Source organism: Suncus etruscus, chromosome 12 (genome assembly GCF_024139225.1).
Source record: "Suncus etruscus isolate mSunEtr1 chromosome 12, mSunEtr1.pri.cur, whole genome shotgun sequence".
NCBI lineage: Eukaryota > Metazoa > Chordata > Mammalia > Eulipotyphla > Soricidae > Suncus > Suncus etruscus.
The window spans coordinates 66,677,556-66,700,384 of NC_064859.1; the positions used below are offsets into that span (position 1 = coordinate 66,677,556).

At 43.6% G+C, this 22,829-nt stretch overlaps 1 protein-coding gene across 1 annotated transcript in view; it reads right to left on the reverse strand.

Moving 5' to 3' along the window:
* PXDN (peroxidasin) overlaps positions 1-22,268 on the reverse strand; it is a 90,356-nt gene extending 68,088 nt beyond the window's left edge. Inside the window, exon 1 of the mRNA XM_049784898.1 lies at positions 22,060-22,268. Coding sequence (XP_049640855.1) covers positions 22,060-22,238 — 179 coding nt within the window. The 5' untranslated portion in view covers positions 22,239-22,268. The remainder of the gene's footprint in view (positions 1-22,059) is intronic.
* Between the last annotated feature and the right edge of the window lie 561 nt (positions 22,269-22,829).

A 22,829-nucleotide genomic window follows, 5' to 3' on the forward strand; every position in this document is an offset into this window, starting at 1 on the left:
CTCAGAAACAGCTCCTGGCAGGCTCGAAGGAATATATGGGTGGGATGCCAGGATTTGAACCACTGTCCATCCTGGATTAGCTGCTTGCAAGACAAAGGCCCTAAAGCTGTATTATCTCTCCAGCCCCCAAATTTACTATTCTAACCTACTACACTACTATATTAACCTTCTATGATTTTATGCTATATTAATTTATTGTGAATTTGTTGTTATTTGGGGGCTACACTTGGTAGTACTCAGGGCTTATGTTCTGTGGTCAGGGGTCTATCTGGGGTGCCAGGGATTGAATATGGGTCAGCTACTTGCAAGGCAAGTACCCTATCCACTGTGCTATTGCAGCTAGACTAATTTATTAGTTTTTTACACTAATCTACCATGCTAGTTGTGAGCTTGTGGTTCATAATTTTTTAAAAAAATGTATTTTTAAATGTATTTGTGAAGCTGGAGAGATAAATTTTAGAGATAGAACACATGTCTAGCATGTGTATGATCCTGAGTTACATGCCTGTCATTGGAAGAACCCCTGAGCACCAGATGTGGCCCTGGGGTTCTGTAGCATTGCTGAACCTGAGCAACACTGCACAGAACCAATCACACTTGTACAGCCAGGCCCAGTACTACCAGGAGCACCCTGAGCACACCTGGGGAAGGACTCCCCCTAAATAAATCGAAAGTAAGTTAAGGCCAGGAAGCTAGCTCAAAGCATCAATGTACATGCTACATAGCCTCTAGTACTATCCTCAACACTACAGAGTCCCCTGAGCACTGCCCAGAGAGATACCCAAAAATTAAGCTCATATAATTCACAAGCTCTTCAGAGGTGTGACCAAAAAAATAGAGAGATAGATAGATAGACAGATATAGATAATTTAGGAGAAATTGATAAAGGCTAAAAAGATAGTACAGTGGGTGGGGTACTTTCATATAGTTGACTCAATTTAATCTCTGGCATCACATATGGTCCCTTAAGAACCACCAAGAGTAATCTCTGAGCCAGAAGTTAAGTCCCAAGCACAGTGAGGTGTGGCACAAAAACAGAGGGGAAAAAACTTTGTTTGGCCTACATCTGGTTTCTGGTACAGAGCTCCTAGAATTCCTTGGAATTCCCAAGTGAAGGAAATGAGCCAAATGCCTTCTGGCATGTTACTGAGGTGACATTTTGGATCCCACATAAGGAAGCAGGCTCATAACTAGGATCCTCTGTGAGTGGAATAAAGGAACTTCAGTATCATTCCCTAACTTCTGGGTAAGGGGATAGGACTGAAGTTAGTAGGTGAAATGACAGACTTGATCCAGAAGGACAAACTCAGGGTGGATAATGGGGAAACCTGGGGAGGACTGCACCACTCCACCAAAGCATAGCTGCCTCCACCCTTCTCACACACCCTGCCTGAGGCATTTCTTCCATCCCTCTATTTTTTTAATACTATCCTCTAGCAATTAAAATGCTTCTGAGTTTTGTGATCAGCTCTCTCACATTGGTCAAGTTCCAAAACAAATGGCCACCCATCTGCTTTGACCAGGGTTTGTGATTGGCATCTAAAGTATGTGTGAGGGTGTGTTTGGTGTTAAGCCATTGGATTTGACTCAACTCCAGGTAATGTCAGAATTGAGCTGGACTGCAGAAAGCTCAGCTAGTGCTCAAGAATTGTTCGGTGGTGTAAGGAAATCACATCTATCCACGTACATTAAAATGAATTAGTATGAGTCATTAATATGAGTCATTATTAGCCTAATATATTTCCACTATAGTAGCTCACTGCAACAACCTATTCTACAAATCTACCACACAACCCTACCCTACTAACTCCCTACATGCTGCATTCCTCTGCTCTACTAATTTTTTATACTAATCTCTCCCACTAATTATACCAAATTTCACTTGCCTGCTACACTGACCCACAGCATCAGTCTGTCTGTAGCCTATATTATCTAAAATAAAATCTCATTAGTGCCTGGAGAAAAGAAACATAAGGAGTTTTGTTTGTTTGTTTTGGGGTTTTGTTTTGTTTCTGTAATTTTAGCTGAAGGTTGCCAGTGGAAAAAGCTATCAGAGTTTTTACCTCCAAAGGATGGGTTCCACTTTTATACAGTCAGTTTTATTTGCTTTCTTCAAGTGAAGAAAATTTGTATTTATTGAAAGAAATGCAGAGATGTGAGGGAAGAGAAAGGAGAGAGGGGACAGTCGAGGGTGAGGAGAAAGACTTGTTCATGAAAGAACATGGACTTCTCAAGAGTGGGTTAAAACAAAAACCTTACAGGCAGCTGAAACAAGCCAGGTTATTGTCAATATAGGGAAAATTTATTGTCAATACATAAAAATTATGTTAAATAAATTGTAAAAAGTAACAAAGCTTTAGTCTTTGATGGGGAGCTAAGCTGAAAAAAGGCATAATGAAGCCAAAGGTCATTATTTCTAAGGAGGTAACTACTCTGATTGGGAGAAAATATAAACTAGATGAGAGTAATCATAAGATTTGGGATTTAATTCACTTGATTTCTATCCAGATGAAACAGTGGGATAGCATAGATTCCTTGTGAAAATAGGTCTACACTATCCAATATAGTGTCTAGAAATTACAAATATCTAAGTTAAAAATATTTGAATTAAATAAAATATGAAATGTAAATGCTCAATAAAAAAAAAGATTTGAGGTTTGAGGATTGTTTAGACCAAATCATAAAAGTTACTATGATCTGCCCAGTCATTTAGGGTAGTGGCATCAGAGGGTGGAACATGAAATGTCTTGCGACCCTTCACAGCTTCAAAGATGTTTCTCGATGACTCAAAAACCTCTATAAAAATCACCTCCCCTATACCTAACTTTATTCCACACCTGTCACAATAATCTACACTAACCTGCTCCACTACACCACCCACTACCCTGCTGCACTAATCCACTTTAATCTACCCCTCTAACTCATCACACTAATTTTGCCAAATCTCACAGGTGCATTATCTGAGCTGCTGTCAAAACCTCTATGGTCTCTCTGAATAGAAATGTCTAGGAGGCTCAGTGAAGCTGCAGCAGGGATCATGTTGGGCCTCTGGGCAAGAATAGCACTGAAGATCATAGAGCAGAGTCAACTTCTGGGACACAGCCTGAGATATGAAGCCAGAGGAAGGAACTAAGACCAACATTCCAGCCACAGTGCTCAGACAGCAACAGTGAGGTCTGGAAGGGGAGACCAGGCAGTCTGACACCTCTCTTCAGCTATCTCCCAGAGACAGCAATCATTTGATCTCCATTTCTACTAGGCCCCTGGGAGACCAGCCATAAGGAGCAGACAAAACCCAAGAGATGAGGATGAGTTGAAGGCTCAGCTGGTCCAGCCCCAAGGCAATGGATTGGGCAGCGGTATCAGGCAGGGGATGGGGTGCTATTGGGTCAGGGGCTGGAGCAGTTAATACAGTGAGTATGGTGCTTGCTTACATTACATGCAGCAGACCTGGGTTAAATCAAAACATATTTGGTCCCCTAAGCCCATCAGGAGTGATAACTGAGCATTCAGTTAGGAACAAACTCTAAGTACTACTAGAAGTGCACCAAAAATAATACTCGAGAAGTCCCTGAGTCAGGTCCATTCAGATGGGCTCTGTACCAACTGAGTACCATTCTAGACCCATAATGAACAAGTATGCTTACCAAAAAGCCCTTTATTCACACCCTTGGCCTGCCCTCCACATACACACACCATTACTAAGACCTTACATCAGGAGGAATCAAATGAAACACACAGGCAGGAGGAAGTGAGCAAGTAAGTCAGGGCTGCATAGTGAGTTCCAAGCAGGGGCTTGAAGCCTGCCTGCTACCAGCACCCAGGGGATCTTATGAGCACTGCTAGCCTGGCTAATTCTTCACCTGGAAGTGGGGTTCAGTGATTCAGTCACACAGAAAATGGCCATGTGAGGGTGAGTAATGAACGGTCCCAGCCACTTGACCTGGGTACAGAGGAATGGGTGAGGCAGAGATAAAATAAAAGTGCAGGACAGGTTCAAGGACCACCTTTTAGGAGAAAACTCAGCCACACAGCAATGAGCAAACAAACCGGAGAACAGGAAAGGAAAACTATTGTTTTATTTCCCCCCCCTAAGGATAACATCTGGTCCAGTGATCAGGCATTTTCTTGTACTTAATGTACTTAAATTCTTCTTAGGGCTAGAGATGCAGTTCAGCATTTGCTTCACATGTATGAGACCCTGGATTCACTTAAATACACCCTATGTAAAAAAGTGTTAATCAAAGAAATGTTACCTTAAAATGTGGATAAAAAATAAGCCAAAGATTCCCCCCTTTTTATAAAAGTTTAGCAATAAAGTCATCAAGTGTCTTTTGAGATTAGTTTGGACTCGAGGAATAAAAATTCATTCAACAATTTGAAGTCCCAAACAGGGACAGATGCCTTGGACACAAACTTTTCTTTGCTGCTCAGATGTCCACATTACAGCCCACAGTGGAGCCTTTTGTTTGCTTGCTCTGTGTGCCAGAAGATCAGCACCCATTGGGACTTTGTTCTAGTTCAAGTACCCCAGAGACAGAATATATAAGTTATAATTTTCTTTGTCCTTGGTCAGGCACCTACCTAGTTCCACCCCTAATCTTAAGACACGTTATCTACATTAACTACAACCACTGAAGGTCTTCCAGGAACACAAGAAATGTAACACAAGAAAGGGAGGGAAAGGAGATAGAGGAGGAAAGTGGTTAGCAAGTTTAGAATCTGCAAAATGGGATAGAAGGTTGGAGACCCAGGAAAGGGTCACTCCATCCAGGAGTCATCTTTATCTGATTGCATAAAACTCATCTTTGTTGAGGAGCATAATCATTTTTGCACAAAAGCTTCCCATGAAAAGGTAATCTCATTCAACCTACACACTAACTTTTCCCCCAGAAACTTCCAGAATAAATAATGCCTGAACAAACATCTGGGCCCTGTGACCCAACCAAGTGGGCACATGAAATGAAGTGTCACATAGGCTCACACATGCCCACACAGTCTATTTGTCACAGTAACTGAACAGGTTAATTGAGATGGATTCCCGCTGAAACAGAGCAAGCTCTTTGAGTTCAGCAAGATAAATGGATAAATTATGTTTTTACACTGGGCACACATCCAATAATGCATTTAGTCCTGGAGAAGCCTTTTTCTGATTCTTGGGAGTATTCCCTGACTTCTGTGTTTAGCCACCTTTTTCAATGGGTTTCTGCAGAAGAAGCCCAGAAGAAAAGATATGAGTGATTAAGTTTACACTGTGTCCAAGCAGCCTACCTAGCAAGGATCTGTTGCTGAAGAGAAACCAGGCAAGCAAAATGCCATACCTAGAGGCATAAATCAAGTCCACCAAGTCAATGGTATCAGACTCAACCAAAACAGATTGATTTTTGTTTGTGACTTTATAGGCTTTAATTATGTTCATATAGAAAGTAAATGAAAAAATGGAATCAACCAAGTCATAGTCAATAATCACTCATTGAGCCCTACAGGTTTCTGGAGGTGACTCAACCCAGAGAGCTCCCTGTGCACACAAAATTTAGCAACAAGACCAGAAATGCAAGCACAGTTAATGCTCAGTGGGAATATATTTTTAGAGAGCTGAATGAGATGAAAGATGCATCAATAAGAAAAATATTAAAGGGCACAGGGAGGGGAGGCAAAATGTCATTCCAAAAGAAGATATCATGGTTGGCATGAGATTGAGAGCAGTTTCAAGAAAGATTTCTGCAGAATATGACCAAAAAGGGGAAGAATGTGAAAAGAATCAAAATACAACTTAGCTGGCCTGTTTTTTCTAAAAGATTTTCATGTGGATTCAGACCCTTCCAATACCCAGTCTCACCTGACTTAATCAAGTCTGTTTTTTTTTTGCACAGAGCTTTCTAAGTCCTGTGGGTTCCAGGTCCTTTTCAGTAAGAGAATAAAAAGCCCAAATGTAGACCTGCCGCAGGTAATGAGCATTTAATTTCCAGCATTGGACCCTAGCTCACAGGATCCTTGGGAGAATACTTGGAAGAACTGCACAAATAATCTGCACAAATAATCACTCAAATCCTTTCCCATTGATCAGTTCAAAAAATAACTAGACACAGAAATCTGAGAACCATCAGGATAAAAAGGCCTCTTCCAAACTAAAGAAAATAAGGAAATTGAATTTTAAAAACAAAGCAATATGAGCACTAGAGAACAGAGATCTGACTTCACAAAAATTACTTTCTCTAAAACTAAAACTATGTCTTTTTCCACAGCAAAAAATTTTTTCAGCAAGGCATTCAATTCTATTCCCAAATCATGAGAGGTAGCAGGGGTAGGAAGAGTACAATGTTGGGCAAGAGGTGCACTGAATTTGCCATTGTGTACTTCACACCTGGCCTCCTAGACAGTGAACTACTTAGCAGCAGACACTGAGTATCTTATTATGAGTACTTGATCCTCACTAGATGGATAAATGAATGAAAAAATGATTGTGTTTGTGTGTGTGTTTGACAATAATGAATGGAAGGGAGGATGGTTCTATGGACAGATGGATGGATGGATGGGTGGATGAATGAAAGGATGAATGGATGGATGGATAGATAGATAGAGAGAGAGAGAGAGAGAGAGAGAGAGAGAGAAAGAGAGAAAGAGAGAGATAGGCATGTGGAGAGACAGGAAGAAAGGAAGGTGGGTGAGTATATGGGTGAATGAATAGATAGATGTGTTGATGATAATCACTGACCAAAGAAAATTGTACAACATCCCATATGGTCCCCTGAGCCTGCCAGGAGCGATTTCTAAGTATAGAGCCAGAAGTAACCCCAGAGCACTGCCAGGTGTGACCCAAAATCAAAAAACAAACAAAAAACCAGACAATGAAAAGAACCGATATGCTGGTGATCAATATTTAACTACCTGTTTCCATACCAATAGAAATATCTCTCTGTCTAAGAAACAATGACTATTTACTCTAATTGCTTTTTTTTTTTTTTTAAACCATGCCTGGCAGAATTCAGGAGTTAGTACTTTTTCTGGACTCAGGAATCACTCCTGGCCAACTCGGGGGACAGGGATATGGGATACTGGAGTTTGAACCTGATTTGGGAACAAGCAAAGCAAGTACCCTACTCAGTGTACTATCTCTCCAACCCCAATCATTTCTATTTTTAGAAGCTAAAGTGCTGCCCAGTTGGCTACAAAGTTTTTAGAAATATATTTTTCTCTCCAGGAAGCAACTGATCTAATCTAGGTTCTCTTTCCTTAGAGGAAACTATGATGAGGAAGAGGAGCCTAAATCCAATGAGAGCTGCAGATAAGCATAGTCCTTGTTCCGGGGGTGAGCATACATTCACCCTCATTTGTGGACAAAAAGAAAGAGTTCTCCTGCCTGAGATCTGTCCTCATTTTTACATTCCTCAAAGAAAAACAGCAAGATGTAGACCTCTCTGATCATAGCCAAAACAAAACCCTTCCCATCTCTGCAATGTGAGTTTGAAGTATCACCCTTCACAAATCTTTACTATGGTCAGATTCCACATCTACCTATTTTAGTACTTCCCAGACATATTTGTAAGCCCATCATAGGCCCCCATAGTGGTTTAGGCATTAACTGCCAACAAACTCAGGAGTAAAGGATCTGCATCACCAGGTACATACATGGGAACAGCAATGTTCTGCCCTCCTGCTCCAGATCTTAGGCCGTAAACAAAGTCATTTTTAGTCATCTCTTGCTTCTCTGCCTTTCAAACATGTATGCGTTATGATAGTGCCTTTTGCCTAAAATTGTCCTCAAGCATAGTGTCAAAACTATAAAGATAAGAAAATCATCAAGTGAACCTTAGAGCACACAGGAGTCATGTTCCAGAAGCTTCCTTCACATATAAATTATATATATAGTTTGGGCTATGAGTTCCAAGTTATTGAACTATGTATTAAAGAAGGTGCCCACAAGGTTATCTATTAGAGGGTTGATGAAAAATAACTGGATGCTTAAGGGGTTGTAGCCCTGTATTCCCCCATGGCAACAGTTCAGTATTTGATTATCTAGTTTTGGCAGAGATGGTATAAATCCTAAGGAGTCAGAATTATAAAAATATTCTATGAGCATCACCTACAGGACCAAAAGACAGCCCCTGAATTGGGTGATGGACTCCCTAGTTTATTGCTCAAGCATTGATTAGTTTTCTGGGCATGCTGAACTCCAAATAGTTGAAGAAAATATTAATGACAAGCAAAATGTAGAAACTACACAAGGAAACACAATTCATAGGTTCCCATAGTCTAAGTGTGAGAGGTACCCCATGGGCTCTGCTCCATGAAGAAATCATGTGTCCTTCCTCCTCAGCAATAAGCGTCTGCAACTGATTTAAGTGAATTGAATTGGGTTTGTAGCAGATGGAAGATCAATGCTGAACTCACAGAACATATTTCTTATTATCTGTGGTGAGGACAGAAACACACACAATAAGCCAAAAGGAGTCCTTGGATATTTGGATGCAGACTAAGATTTAAATAGATTACAGAGATGTGCCCTAAAGTCATGGAAACAATCACAAATACAACACAAAGTTGCATTGGGTACAGAAATGTTTATACAGTAATTTGATTACATAAGATTGGCAATACCAAACAATACTATATATATGTACATATATGTGCATATATATACAGTCATTAATAGAATGGTGAAAACAGAGGTCCAGAGTGATAGATAATACAGTGGGTAGGGTGTTTACTTGACTTGCATGTGACCAACCAGGTTCAATCAACAGCATCCCATATGATCCCCCAAGAACTACCAAGAGTGGTTCCTAAGCACAGAGCCAGGACTAACTCCTGATAACCAACAGGTGTGACCCCAAAAGAATCTAAAAAAAGAAAAAAAAGATGGTGAATACAATTAAGGATTATGGTAATTTTTTATCTGTAAATTTATAAAAACACATAAAGCTTAAAAAGAAATAAAAACGATGATGGTGCAGACCTTTCATTATTGCAAATACAAAGCCACAATGCCTATCATTAGATGTAAAAATATGTTATCTGGGGCCAGAGAGGTGGCACAGGCAGTAGGGCATTTGCCTTGAACACACTAACCTAGGACAGACTGCAGTTTGATCCTCTGGAGTACCATATGATTCCCCAAGCCAGGAGCGATTTCTGAGCGCATAGCCAGGAGTAACCCCTGGGTGCTGTCAGATGTGACCCCAAAACAAAACAAAAATATGTTATCTATTTGATCTACACAGAGAGAACAATAGTCAAGGTACTTATTCTGCATATGGCCAAATCTGTTTTGATTCCCAGCACCACATCTGGTTCTTTGAACACCTACCTACTAGTGACCCCTGACCAGAGGCCACAGTAAGCTCTAAGCACTACTGGGTGTGATAGTTCCAAAACAAAAACTAAAACTAAATAAAACTGCATTTTATGGGTATGGACAAATAAATGGACACCAGTCATGACATTGACTCAAAATTTAGAAATGAAAGAATGATTTGGCAGATAGAAAGAGATGCAGACATACAAACATGCATATTTTATATACATAGCATACACATAAATATTTGCACTATGTGTAGATGTAGGGGCATATCTACCATAATAAATTCTCTCTCATTGGTAGGAAGATGAGTAATTTGTTTTGCTCTGCTCTTTTGTTTTTTCACATTTTTCTGTCATGAACGTGTACAACATGCACAAAATATTTTTAACGCTGTACAAGAAAAACAAACAGGATGGTACAGTGAAGTGGGTGAGAGGGCAGGTTTTATAACCCCTGAACCACAGCTCATGAAGAAGAGTCATTTACTTTCCTGCCTGAACTCACACAGCTGAATACCTAACCAACTCCACATTCCCCAGGGTACTGAACAGCAAAGCACTGAGTGAAGCCAAGACCAACGGAGGGCAGAGGCACACATTTCCGAAGACTTTCCAAATGTATACACGGGAAGAATTACGGGAAGTAAACAGGAAGGCTGGTGACCAGTGCCAACCCCCAGGAGCACACACACGCTCCTGGTCCCAACCCATGCTGGGCAAGAGGCTGACAGAAAGACACAATTCCTGTCCCTAGAAAGAGCAAGGACGATGATGCTGATTCTGCCTCCCACAAGCCAAAACATCCAAACTAAGGACTCAGAAGTCCTCCAGTTTTTCTCCTTCCAATTTTCATCCCATCACTCATCATTTCTGAACTTGCCCAGAAAGCACATTGTACCCAACTCTGACCATCTCCTCTGACAAAGCTTCAATTTGGTTACAAGAAATGTGAATGTGGGCTATAGAGTACCACACTGACACTGCTCCACATGAAACACAGAGATAAAACAAGTGTGTGGGGGGGGGGGCAGACCCTTGGAAGAATGAATAAACTGCTTTTAATATCTGTCCATGTAAAGCAGCCAACTGCCTATTGAAATAGAACACAGAGCTTGATGACTTCCATTACTGTGTCACGGAGACAATACCAACACTGAGGACTAGTTAAAAATGCAAGCTCTAGGGCTGGAGAGAGTACAGAAGGTAGGGTGCTTGCCTTGCACTCAGTCGACCTGGGTTTGATTCTCAGCATCCCATATGACCTCTAAGCAGTGGCAGGAGTAATTTCTCAGTGTATAGTTAGAAGTAACCCCTGAGCACCACTGTATGAGACCCCAAACAAAATAAATAAAAAATACACAAACTAAAGAGAGAGTATAGGGGTTAAGGCACTTTCCTTGCATATAGCCAATCCAGATCTGATCTTTGGTACCACATATGGTCCCCCAAGTACCGACTACCAGGAATAATCCCTGAGCACAGAAGTTATAGCTCCTGGGCACTGCTGAATGTGCAGTACAGTCCCCCAAAAACAAAAGAATGTACATGGTGGTGCAGATAAAAAAAAATGCAAGCACTGAGGCTGGCTTGGTGGTGCTAGGGGTAAGGTGTCAGCCTTGCCAGCGCTAGCCTAGGACGGACCACGGTTCAATCTCCCAGTATCCCATATGGTCCCCCAAGCCAGGATCGACTTCTGAGCACATAGCCAGAAGTAACCCCTGAGCATTACCGGTTGTGGCCCAAAAATAAAAAAAAAAAATGCAAGCACTACATTCTCTCTGGTCAGTTGAATAATCGGCCATGCCCTACAGAGCAGGGTTTCTTGATTTTCCTATTTATGATCTCTTTTCACCCAAGAAATGCAGCACAAGCAAGCTTTGCCTAAAACATCTTCAATTCATTATGTGTTTGATTTTGATTTGATTTTTGGTTACAGTGCTTTCAGAAATCTTTTACTCTTGGCAAATTTTTCATGACTCCACCTTCAATTCTAGTTAAGAACCTGGGCTGCCAGGAAGGGCACTGGAGAAGGAGAGCAGAGGGAAGGAATTTAAGCAGCCAGAATCACAATCAGGCTCAAGTGAAGTCCTACACAGAATGGGAAATTAGTGAAATGCATAACATTCACCCCCCCCCTTTCCCACTTGCCTAAGCACCAATATGGCATTCCCCCAAATCCATGCATCCAGGTTGAGATATGGTACCAGCACCTAGTACACTACCTAAACAGCAGCCAGTCAAGAATTTTAGCTCACATTAGTCAGTGTCTACAATATTCCAAAGGCAAGTAGAACACAGTATGACTGAAAACACTAATGATTTTTTCATTATTTGACCAATAATTCTAATGGTTACTTAGTTCTTAAACCTTGTTGAGAAAAAAACCTAAACTTTTTAAAAGCATTAACTGAAAAAGTGAACACATAATTTGATTGTTAAGTAAGATTAAATTATAACTAAATAATGGATAAATAAAAGTATCACGGGGCCAGAGTGATGGCACAGTGGTAGGGCATTTGCCTTGCACATGGCTGACCTAGGACGGACCACAGTTCGATCCTCCGGCATCCTATATGGTCCCCCGAGCCAGGAGCGATTTCTGAGTGCATAGCCAGGAATAACCCCTGAGCATCACCAGGTGTGGACAACCCTACCCCCCAAATAAAAGAGTAAGGAATATCACACCTAGATTTACTCTCCTAAAATAAGCAAAAAGAAAAAAAAATCCTCCAAAATATAAAAATTATAAAACAATTGTTTGGGGCTGCCTGAGGAGATACTCAAAAGACTGGGACTTGTGTTTTGTATGCAGGAACTCAGGCTCAATTTCTTAGTACCATTTGGTTACCTCAAGTACTGCCAGAAGTGACGTCCAACTACTGATCTGGCAATTGTCCAAGTATTGTGGTTGTGAGCCCTATAAAGCAAAATAAAACAGTAAACTGTTCATGGTACTGTTCATAGTTAATAGTGGAGATTCCTGAGAGGTCAAAAATGAATGCAGATAATACAACTGCTGTACATCACGGTCAAACAGAAAAATAGATTGGTAAGAGAGAAAATGACTAATACTGTGGGCTGGAGAGTCCAGCAGGCTTGGTTACAGGGCTAGAGAAAGAGAAATTCAGATTTGCAGAACATGTAGGATTCATCTGAAAAGCAAATGAAACCTAGAGTAGAAGAAATAACATAATTCTAAACAGAAACCAACACACAGAAAATTAAATGAGAAAAGAATTAAATTCAAAAGTATATATTTTCACAGATCAACAAAATGGATAAACTTTAGTCAGACTGATGGGGCTGGCAGAATTCTAGTATCAACAAGATAGGAGATGTAAAATTTTAGTATCAGCAACAAGATAAATTACATCAGGGCAGGTCCCAGATAATAAGGAACAAATTCAACAAACATGGACAAGCTTCTTGGAAGACAAGGTCTACCAGTGCTTATTCAGGAAGTAAGTCACCCTGAATAGTCTTATATATTTTTTAAGAAATTGAATATGCAGTTCAAAATCTTTCTGCAAAGAACATCCCACTCCCATGGGCCCGGAGAGATAGCACAGCGGTGTTTGCCTTGCAAGCAGCCGATCCAGGACCAAAGGTGGTTGGTTCGAATCCCGGTGTCCAATATGGTCCCCCGTGCCTGCCAGGAGCTATTTCTGAGCAGACAGCTAGGAGTAACCCCTGAGCAAAGCCGGGTGTGGCCCCCAAAAACAAACAAACAAACAAAAAAAGAACATCCCACTCCCAGGTAGCCTCATCAGAAAGTTCTAGGGAGAATTATAGTTATTTCTACCCACAGTTTCTAAAATACTGAAACAAATGTGTTCAGCTCAGTCCAAGAGGCAAGATTTAAGCAAAATTCCAAAACAAAGGCACTCCAGGAAAAGAAACAAAGAAGTGGCATCCCTCCAATCACAAACACAGCAGTGTGGCTGTGGCATCAGGGAAGACAAATAACCAAAAACAAAAGGGGACTTTGGAGGGGTGTGTGTGTGTAAATTGTTCATTACCTCAATTTTGATGGTTGCACATGAATAGAATAAGAGTTTGCACAAGAAATATGTGAAAAGTGTTTAACATCAATCCGTTTTTAATCAATAAGGCTATTTTTGGTAAGGGAAAATTCATCTGGTTCAAAACAAGGTAAAGAAGTGGTCATTAATTAAATTTCTACTCCAGGCATTACTATAGAACAAAAGAGACCAGCAGTCATAATCTTTGAGCTCCTTAGGATGGACAATGAACAATGAATGATTCAGCTCCTAGATCACAAAGATCCCCTGCTGAGTTCTCAGAGAGGCTAAATTCAACCCCTGAAAACCACATCTCCCATAATCAGGTCTAGAACAAACCACCACTGCAGACATCTGCTATATCCTCACAGAAAAAAGATAAGGAGTACCTGGGGCAAACCTGGAAGGGAGGCATCACTCTCTAGGCAAGATCAACCAGAGACAGCATTCGAAGTTAGTGTCTTCCCTAACTCAACTTTGCAGTGCTGAGGATAAAGAGGAGAAAGGTAATGGGTCCGAGAAGTGAAGAAACTGATCAATAAGTTAGTAAGGGTAATCAACCTTGTATTCATGCTAAGAAAAGGGGATAAAAAATTAGCCCATGGTTATTAACCAAAAAAAATAGTATTGTATTAATATCCAAATTATAGAGATGAGGGTCAGGAGGACCAGTCCATGGTAAGAAACTTGCCACAAAGAGTAGGGGAGTGCAGTTATGTTAGAGAAGACTATGACTATGATAGTTGAAAAGGATTATTCTGGGCAAGAACTGGGTGCTGAAAGGAGATAGTGGTATGCATGATACCCCTTCAGTAACTCTATTGGAAATCACAGTGTCTAAAAGAGAGGAAAAAAAGGAGAGTAAAGAAAAATGTCTGTCATAGAGGCAGAAAAAGGGCGGGGGAAGAGCAGAAGGGGAACTGGGAACATTGGTGGTGGGAAATCTTGCTTATGAATAAGCAAGATGTTTGGGGACTTGTGGAATCTAGAGAGAACTGGAGAGGAAAACAACTGTTTTTTATAATTATCTGAAAAAGACAAGAGTTAAGGCATTGTATGTGGCCAACCTCAATTCAATCTCCATCACTATATACGGTATCTGCAAACAAAGAGCCAGGAATGACCCCTGAGTATTATCATGTGGCGCAAAAACAAACCAACCAAAAAACTTTTAACTTCACAATACAGAAAAATTCTTGGAAAGACTTATTTATAAAGATTACAAACATCTATGATCTTAAAGACTAATAAGGCATTTAGAGTTGACAAGTAATTCATCCACTGATTTCTAAGCTGAGTTTTTGCAGTGGCACATGCAACATGCTACTAATTCAACAGTCCAGGCCAGAGTCCAGGAAGTTCAAGAAATATATACCATGTTTTAGTTTACCATTGAAGCACTAAAACGAAAACTGCAAGTTTTAACTTTCAATTTTAATCTGTTGCACCCCCCCAAAATGAACTTTTATTTAAGGTACACCTTTTTTCCTATGCCTCTCAAAGCATAAGAAACTGAAAAAGAAAATACTCTGTGAATATAAACACTGAGGTTCAAGGGACAGTTGATGTCAGACACTAAATATCAGGGAATTTCTTAGTCTACCAGGCCCAGATCCTGTAGCTTTCAGACCTGGGTTCTGACTGGGAGCTCATGCCAGCCCTAGTTTCCCTCCACCACCAATATCTATTCCAAGATTTTCTTGTGAGGCACATGAGAATGGCATGGCCATTGATAAAGAATGCATGTCCATCTTCCAGCTTAAAACTTTCAAGATTAAAAAAAAAAATAGAGAGCAAGACAGTGAGCTTTGAAGATTGGGGGTGTGCTCTTGTGTCTGGAAATATTAATTCTTGAAACTTTAATCAGGTCAGTGAATAGACAGCTCTTGTTTAGCCTACCCAATGTCCACTTGTTTTTTTTTTTTTTTTTTTTTTTTTTTTTTTGGCCACACCCGGCGCTGCTCAGGGGTTACTCCTGGCTGTCTGCTCAGAAATAGCTCCTGGCAGGCACAGGGGACCATATGGGACACCGGGATTCGAACCAACCACCTTTGGTCTTGGAGCGGCTGCTTACAAGGCAAACGCCACTGTGCTATCTCTCCGGGTCCACTTGTTTTAAAATGTCCTGTTTTATTGTTTGTTTTGTTTTTTTAAGATACACAGCAAAAAGCAACAAAAAAACCCTGAATGCAGCCCATTTTGAGAAGATCCATAACTGAGTTGGGGGAGAGGGCTTGAAAGGAGTCATGACTTGGGGTTATGAGGGAGGAACAGAGGTACACTGATATGATGTTGGAATTATGTGCAATACTAAAAGTATTGCAAAACACAGAATATTAATCAGTAAGAAAAATAATGATAATAAAATATCCTGGTCTTCCATCTAGAAGCTTCACCTGTTTCCAGTTCATGTATGGGTGAGGCAGTTTCCACCTATGGCATAAGTGTGCACCATGGCTTGGTGCACAAATTCCACCTCCTCAGTGATGTGCTCCCAAAGCATGTCATGTCCACCAAGAAACACACACACACATGCATGTATACACACACACACACACACATTTTCTACTGAACACAGAACTGTCAGAGGGAAGTCTGCAGCTGCTACCAGTCATCAACAAGTAGCAAAGTGGAAAAGAGGGCAGGGAATGTATCTCAGCACCCTGGATGCAGCCTAGGAAAAGTCAAGCTGTCTAGTGGATTGAGAGTCAGAAGGGTGCTATATTCTTTTTCAAAACTGTTTCCTTGATTCAGTAGAATCTGAACCGATTCAGAGAAGCTGGAGGGCTTCTAACCACTGAAGCACAGCTCACTTGCCCTGCAGAAGATTCTTTTCAGGACTCTTTCAAAGTTTAGATTTTCAAGGATACATATTCCACTTCCAGTATGGGGCCAGGCCCCTCAAACATGTGTAGCTAACCACAACCACCTTCCCCTTATATTCAGGACCTGGGACCGGACATAGTTACTGAAATCAGGGAGGGAGAAACTATTGAAAAGATCCAACACTTTGAAAAAAAAGTTTCTTAAAATATATCTACACTTTTCATATACATTTGAACTGTGTTCATTAAAACATCAGTGAAAACTTTGGCCCCAGCATTAATATATTATATTTAAAATGCAGTTAGTAATCCAAAGGAGCTAAAAAGACTGTGGTCCAGACACAGCGAGGAGCAAGATGCTGGGTAGAGAGGTAGTACAGAAGGTAAAGCACTTGCCTTGAAGGATGCTGACTCTGCATTGACCCCTGCACCACACATAGTTTCTTAAGCACCTCCAGAAGTCAATCCAGGTGCACTGCTGAGGATTACCCAAACCCTCAACCCTATAATAAGAAAATTCAGAAGCCAGGAGGTTTTCTTCACTTCTACTGACCTCTGTAAATATTTTAGGGCTTCTTTTTCAAGCTAAGGGTACCTTGGAGGCTCAGTCAGGAGTGAGGAGGTAAACCATAATGGCAGGAAAAAGGCTGACCTGGTCCTCAAAGTCTTCCCATCTCTACCTACCTACCCATTCTCCTCAATTTACAGGGTTATGATTCCTTGAGCCCACTGATAAGAAGTCATTTCCTCAAGGGGCTCTTGATGGGGAAATTATTCTCCTGAGAGCATCATTTGAGGCGTTCTGATGAAGGTTGGTGAACAGAAGAAGTTGAGACTCAGGGGTTTGTCTCTTCAGGGGTTTGTCTCTAGAGGACCAAGAAACAGGGTGGAAAGATTCTGTTTTCTGAGAGTCCCAAAGCCTGTGGGCCTTATTCTGAAAGCAGAAATATTGAGGTCTTCTATGCAGCAAGATGGGTCAAATGATAGGGGCTCTCTGCACAGGACAGAAGTGAACACTGCCTTAAACACACCCCACTTGTCCTCCTCCACCCCATTCTGCTGCCTTGTGCAGGGGGAGAGTCATGTCCACCACCTTGAACAGATGATTTTCCACTAAAGTAGGAACCAGATCAAAATCCAATGGATCTAAACTCACAGTAAGTGCTCAGGAAGTTGAGAAAGAGAGAGAACTGGCTAGCAGGGAAGACCATGACTCCAGAGGAGGAGACCCTATGGAGACACTCTCTCTGACCCTGTCTGTTCTGGGACATGTTTCTGGGTATCTGCTGGGTCCTGGACCTTCCCAGCTCACCCTGGTCTGCGTCTCAGAGTTTCCCCTGGCACCAGGTTTCCTGTCACATGGACAACAGACTGGGATAATGAAAGCTCAGTCTGATAGAGCTCTGCAACTCTGGAGTGCCTGGAGGGGTGGAACTGGGAACGGAAGATCTGATTCCAAGGTGAGGCCACAAGGAAAACGGAAATAAAGAGGTGCATGAAGGCAGAGGTCTGCGAGCCCACAGGCTGAGTCCCAGAACAAAAGGACTTTTGATACACATGTTTGCTTCTGCTGTGATGGTGGAGTTGGAGGTTAAAACTAGTCCTCACATATGTGCTCTACCAGGGAGAGATACCCCCAGTCTTCATGAGTATATTTATTTATATTTTATTGTGATTGCTTGGGGATTGACTCCTGGCTCTGCACTCAGGGATGACACAGTGTAGGCTGAACCTGGGTCAGCCACATGCTAGCAAAGTACTTACATGCTAGTACTATTCTTCTGGTCTCAATGTGCATGTATAAAGTAGTACTTCCCACAAATGGGGGCTCAGAGAACAGGAATGGAGCAGAGGAAGAATATCAGGCCTTATGTTTTAATACTAGCTGTTTAATTATGCTAACAAATGGACTGCAGTACAGAGGAACATGTTATACTTAAAATGGAGAACAAAGTTTACACCTTTTACAAAGTCTTCTGAGTTAAATGATTATAACAGAAGATGAAGGAGCTTCTAGGATGCTGCAAAGCACAGGACACCATGCAGAGCTTAAGAACTCTAATTCAGGACCAGAGAGATAGAACAGCAGAAGGTCATTTGCCTTGCACACAGCCATTTCAGAACGGATAGTGGTTCTAATCCCAGCATCCCATATGGTCCCCTGTGCTTTCCAGGAGCAATTTCTGAGTGCAGAGTCAGGAGAAACTCCTGAGGGCCACCAGGTGTGACCCAAGAACTGAAAACCAAAAACCAAAAAAAAGGAAAAAAAAAAAAAGAAAAACTCTAATTCACTGAATCCAATGCTGAATCCAGTGAAAGGCACCAACTGAAATAAATTGGCAGGAACAAGGGTCAAAGCAAATTTGAGTTACACGGTAGATGCAGACAAGGATTTTCTAAACTGAAAACTATACTACAATAAGTCTGCCTAGAACATTCAACTAAAATGTCATGAGGAAGAGACCAGAGTGATAGTATTACAGGTAGGACACTTGCCTTGCTCATGGTAGTTCTGGACTACCCCAGCACCCCATATGTTCCCTCTACCCTTGGAAGGGGTGACCCTGAACAAAGTGTCAGGAGTCAGCACTGTGCGCCATTAGGTATACCCCAAGAAAGAAAAATAACTAACGGGGCCAGAAAGATAGCATGGAGGTGAGGCGTTTGCTTTGCATATGCAGAGGGACAGTGGTTTGAATCCCGGCATCCCATATGGTCCCTCGAGCCTGCTAGGAGTGATTTCTGAGCATAGAGCCATGAGTAACCCCAGAGCGCTGTCAGGTGTGACCCCCCAAAAAACTACAAAAAATTAAATAAACAAAATTCTATGAGGTTAGGGGAGTAGTGAGGGCCACATCTGACAGTGCTCATGGACTACTCCTGGCTCTGTTATCAGGATCACCACACACACACACCCTTCAGCAATGCTGGAAGACCATGTGATGCCAGGAGTCCAACTGAAGTCAGTTCTCTACCCCAGTGATTGATTGTGATTCAATCTTAAGGGGTAATGGGGATGAAGGAGGTTGAAAGAAAAGGGATGCTATGATGGCTGGATAGCACAATTAATACTGGGTGAAGCTCTTTACTCTTATATCTCTGATATTTCCATTTTCTACCAAATATACCTATATAGAGAGGGGTTTGGAGACACACCCCAGGGTGCTGAGAGATTCACTATTATCAGTGCCCTGGGGATCATATGCAGCGCCTGGATTCAATCAGGGCAGCTGTGTACTAGGCAAAAACCTTACCCATGAACTATCTCTCCAAATAAATATAAGCTTTCAGATGACCTGGGTGAGAGGGGCAGAGAACCATACGGGGTGCTTGGGATCAAACTTGGGGATGCTGACTATCTATCTACTGTACAATCTCACCAGCACCATATTCATGTATTTTGAAAGTAGAAATAGCAGGAGGTGTAGAGTCAATCCAAGGGTTAAGGTGTTTGCCTAGCACTCTGTCAACCCAGGTTTGATCCCCAGCGCTCCATAGAAGTCCCCCAGCAGCACTATTGGGAGCAATTCAGAACAGAGCCAGGCAAAGTCCCTAAGCACTGCAGACAAGACCCAGCACTGCCCTCTCCCAAGGAGTAGGTGAGACACGAAGAACTGGGCCCTGAAAGTCAACTTTAAGATGAAAATGTTTGCGTTTGTAAAGAGACACATTTCTACAAGGTTATGGTTCATAAAAACCAATCAGAGGGAGCCCTGAGGCCACTGGGGGCTTCAGCATAGTCTCCACTTTTCCCTGGCACCACCCCCACCCCACAGGAGCATGAGTTTTTCCCAAACTAGTCCCCCATCACTGCAACCTCTCCGTGGATCCCTGTGCGTGTATGGAGCAGGGGCGATGGTGATGGAATGGGTTTTGTACTTCTGTGAGAAGCTGTCCCACCAGGCCTTGGTCCATGCTGCAAATATCTGCGGGAAGGGGGGGATAGGTGGAGGGGGGCGGTCCTGTGTCCTAACACCAACATTTGCTAATTCAGTAAAGGATGTGGTAGCCAGGAGAACTAAGACATCCAGCTAGGTGAATTCAAAACATTCCAGGAAGCTCCCGCAGCAGTGAAAGTTTTAGGAGGAAGTTTACTAAACAGTGTCGCCTCCGGAGAATCTTTCTTGCCAGGGGTCGCTTCCTGGGCCTTCAGTCCAGAGCTGTCTGTGCAGGACCACTCCCATCCCACCTCACCCCTGCAGCACAAAGGGATGAAGAATCTCTTTTGTTCTATCACGTCCTTATTTTGTGAGACTGGAAGACAAAGCTCTTGATCCTGACTAGATATCCGCCAGATCCTGGGATTGGGGTTGGGGGTGGGAATCCCGACTTCGGGTTCCAAGTTTTTAATTTTTTTTTCCCCACTGACTCACTAATCAATTATCCATAGTATCCAGAAAACCCTCCCTCTGGCTTTCGGAAGCCCCCCTCGGAGATCATTTCTGCAAAGGTCATTTGTCCCCTAGGGAACCCCGGTGCTTTCGGCGCCCCTAAAGAAGCGGTGGGCGACCTCGATGGGTCTGTCCCCCGAGTTTGATGTTAAACGGAAGAACCCTAACTTTCCACTTCCTGAATCGTTCCCTCAATTTTTTTTTTTTACAACTTTTGCAGGCTCTTCCGCCGCCCAGGGGGGGGAAAAAAAGTGAAAACTATTTTTGGCATTCAGAAGGGCAGCTGGAGGACGTTGAATAAGTGCCGGCGCCTCCAGAGGTGCACGCCGGCATGCCCAGATTTCTCCAGGATTTCTAAATCAAAGGGGGTGCGTTAGCAAAGCGAGCTCCTATAAAGGGCTCCTATAAAGGTTCCCCGACTCCCTGGGGCTTGAAGACCAGACTGGCCCCGGAGAGCGATACTCTGTACAACTCGGTAACCCACAACTTCGCCAGCGGTACTTGGTATCAACTCAGTAACCCACAGATTCCCTTCCCCCGCCCCCGTGGCGTCCGGGCTGGAGATGTGGGGCGCGGCCCGGCGCCGCTCCGACTCCGCTCTAGCCTGATCCCGGATACCCAATGCTGCCGCTTTTATTCGGAAACCCGCACCCCAGCCCCATATTCCCCCCCCCAAAAAAAAAAATAAATAAAACTTTGGCCTCCGGGCTCAGTTCCCCCGAAGCGAACTGTGCACACCCTGGGACTGGCAATTCTGCACGCGCGACAGTGGCACAGATGTGGAGCCGGGAGTGTGGAATGGGGTGGTGGCTGTTGGGGAGGGTCCCCGAGGATCCCCCGAGCCCCCCCACGGAGCCCGGATACAGGAGCACAAGAACTTGGGGTGGAAGGAAACAGAAGAAACAGGTATGGGGATCTGAGGGGCAGATGATGGGGAAGCAATGGAGGAGGGAGAAGAAAAGTCGGTAGGGCAGGGAGCGAAACGGGGTGCGGAGAAGCAACAGGGGGTTGAACCGGCCGACCAGAGGGAGAGGGGTTGCCCCTCGTCCGACTTAAAACGGGGCGAAGAGGGCCCGGAGAAGAGAAAGAAGGAGAAAGGGAGCAAGAAGGAGGGAGAGCTCAGAGGAGAATGCGGGAGAAGCCAATCAGAGGATAACGGGGTTTCCCCCTGGCTGCTCCCCACAACTTCCCAGTCCGGACGGGAACTCGGAGCTCCGAACAAAGGCAAGCTTCAGAGGCCGCGCGCACAGCGCAGAGTCCCGACCTCCGCGCCCACCCCGGTCCAGGAGGACAAAGGCCGGGCGGATCTTTGCCAGACCCCGCTCCCCCCGACGTTGGGGTCCTTCCCCAGCTCCCCTGATTCATGATTTCCCATCCTGCACCCCCTGATTCTCCAGCCTGCCCATGTCCCCCCTGGGTCCCCGCGTTCCTCCCTTCCAGCAGCCATACCCCGTAAGATCCACCCTGGACACCCAAATGCTGAGGCTCCCCGCCTCTCCTCTCCTCTCCAGCAGCACTCACAGGATGGAGGTTTGGGGAGCCACAGCGGGCACGGCCTCCAGCAACAGATGCATGCAGCGCACGGTGGTTCGGAAGCACAGGCAGCGGCTCGGACAGCCGGCTCCGGGTTTCGGGGAGACCACGGCTAGCACCCCCCAGCCGCAGCACAGAAGGAGCACCAGCAGGCAGCGCACGGCCATGGCCGACGGACGGCGCGGACGGACAGACCAAGCGCGGAGCCCGCGCGACTGAGGCCGGCTAAGGAACTGCTTGCTTGCAGCCGCCAGCCGGGCAGCGGCCCACGTCCCAGCTGTGTGTGTTGGGGGGGCGGGGCGGGGGGCGCCAGCTGTGCACATGCGCGCGGCTCCTCCTCCCCCACCTCCCCGAAGACCGGGGCGGGGCAAGCACCTTCCCCCAGGCGTCGGGTCTTGGCACCCCCCCATTCCTCCCAGCTGCTAATCTCCTCCCAGCTAGGGCCCCTGACAATGGGGCTCCTAAAGGCAAAGAGATTGGGGACCCCAATTTCAACACCAGTTCTGGTTCTTAGGGCTTCCATGTGGTTTGCACACGTGTGCAGCAGGGGTTTTGTTTTAAAACACTTATTTATTTTTATTTTTTTTTGCCCAGGGCAGAAAAATACTGGTCCTAAAGAAAGGATATATGCACACCGTTATTAATTGCAAAACTCGGTACAATATGTAAGACTTGGAATCAAACGCCAAGACATCCGGTAGATGTCCAACAACAGATCAGTGAATCATGAAGAGTGGTACATGTATACAATGGAGTTC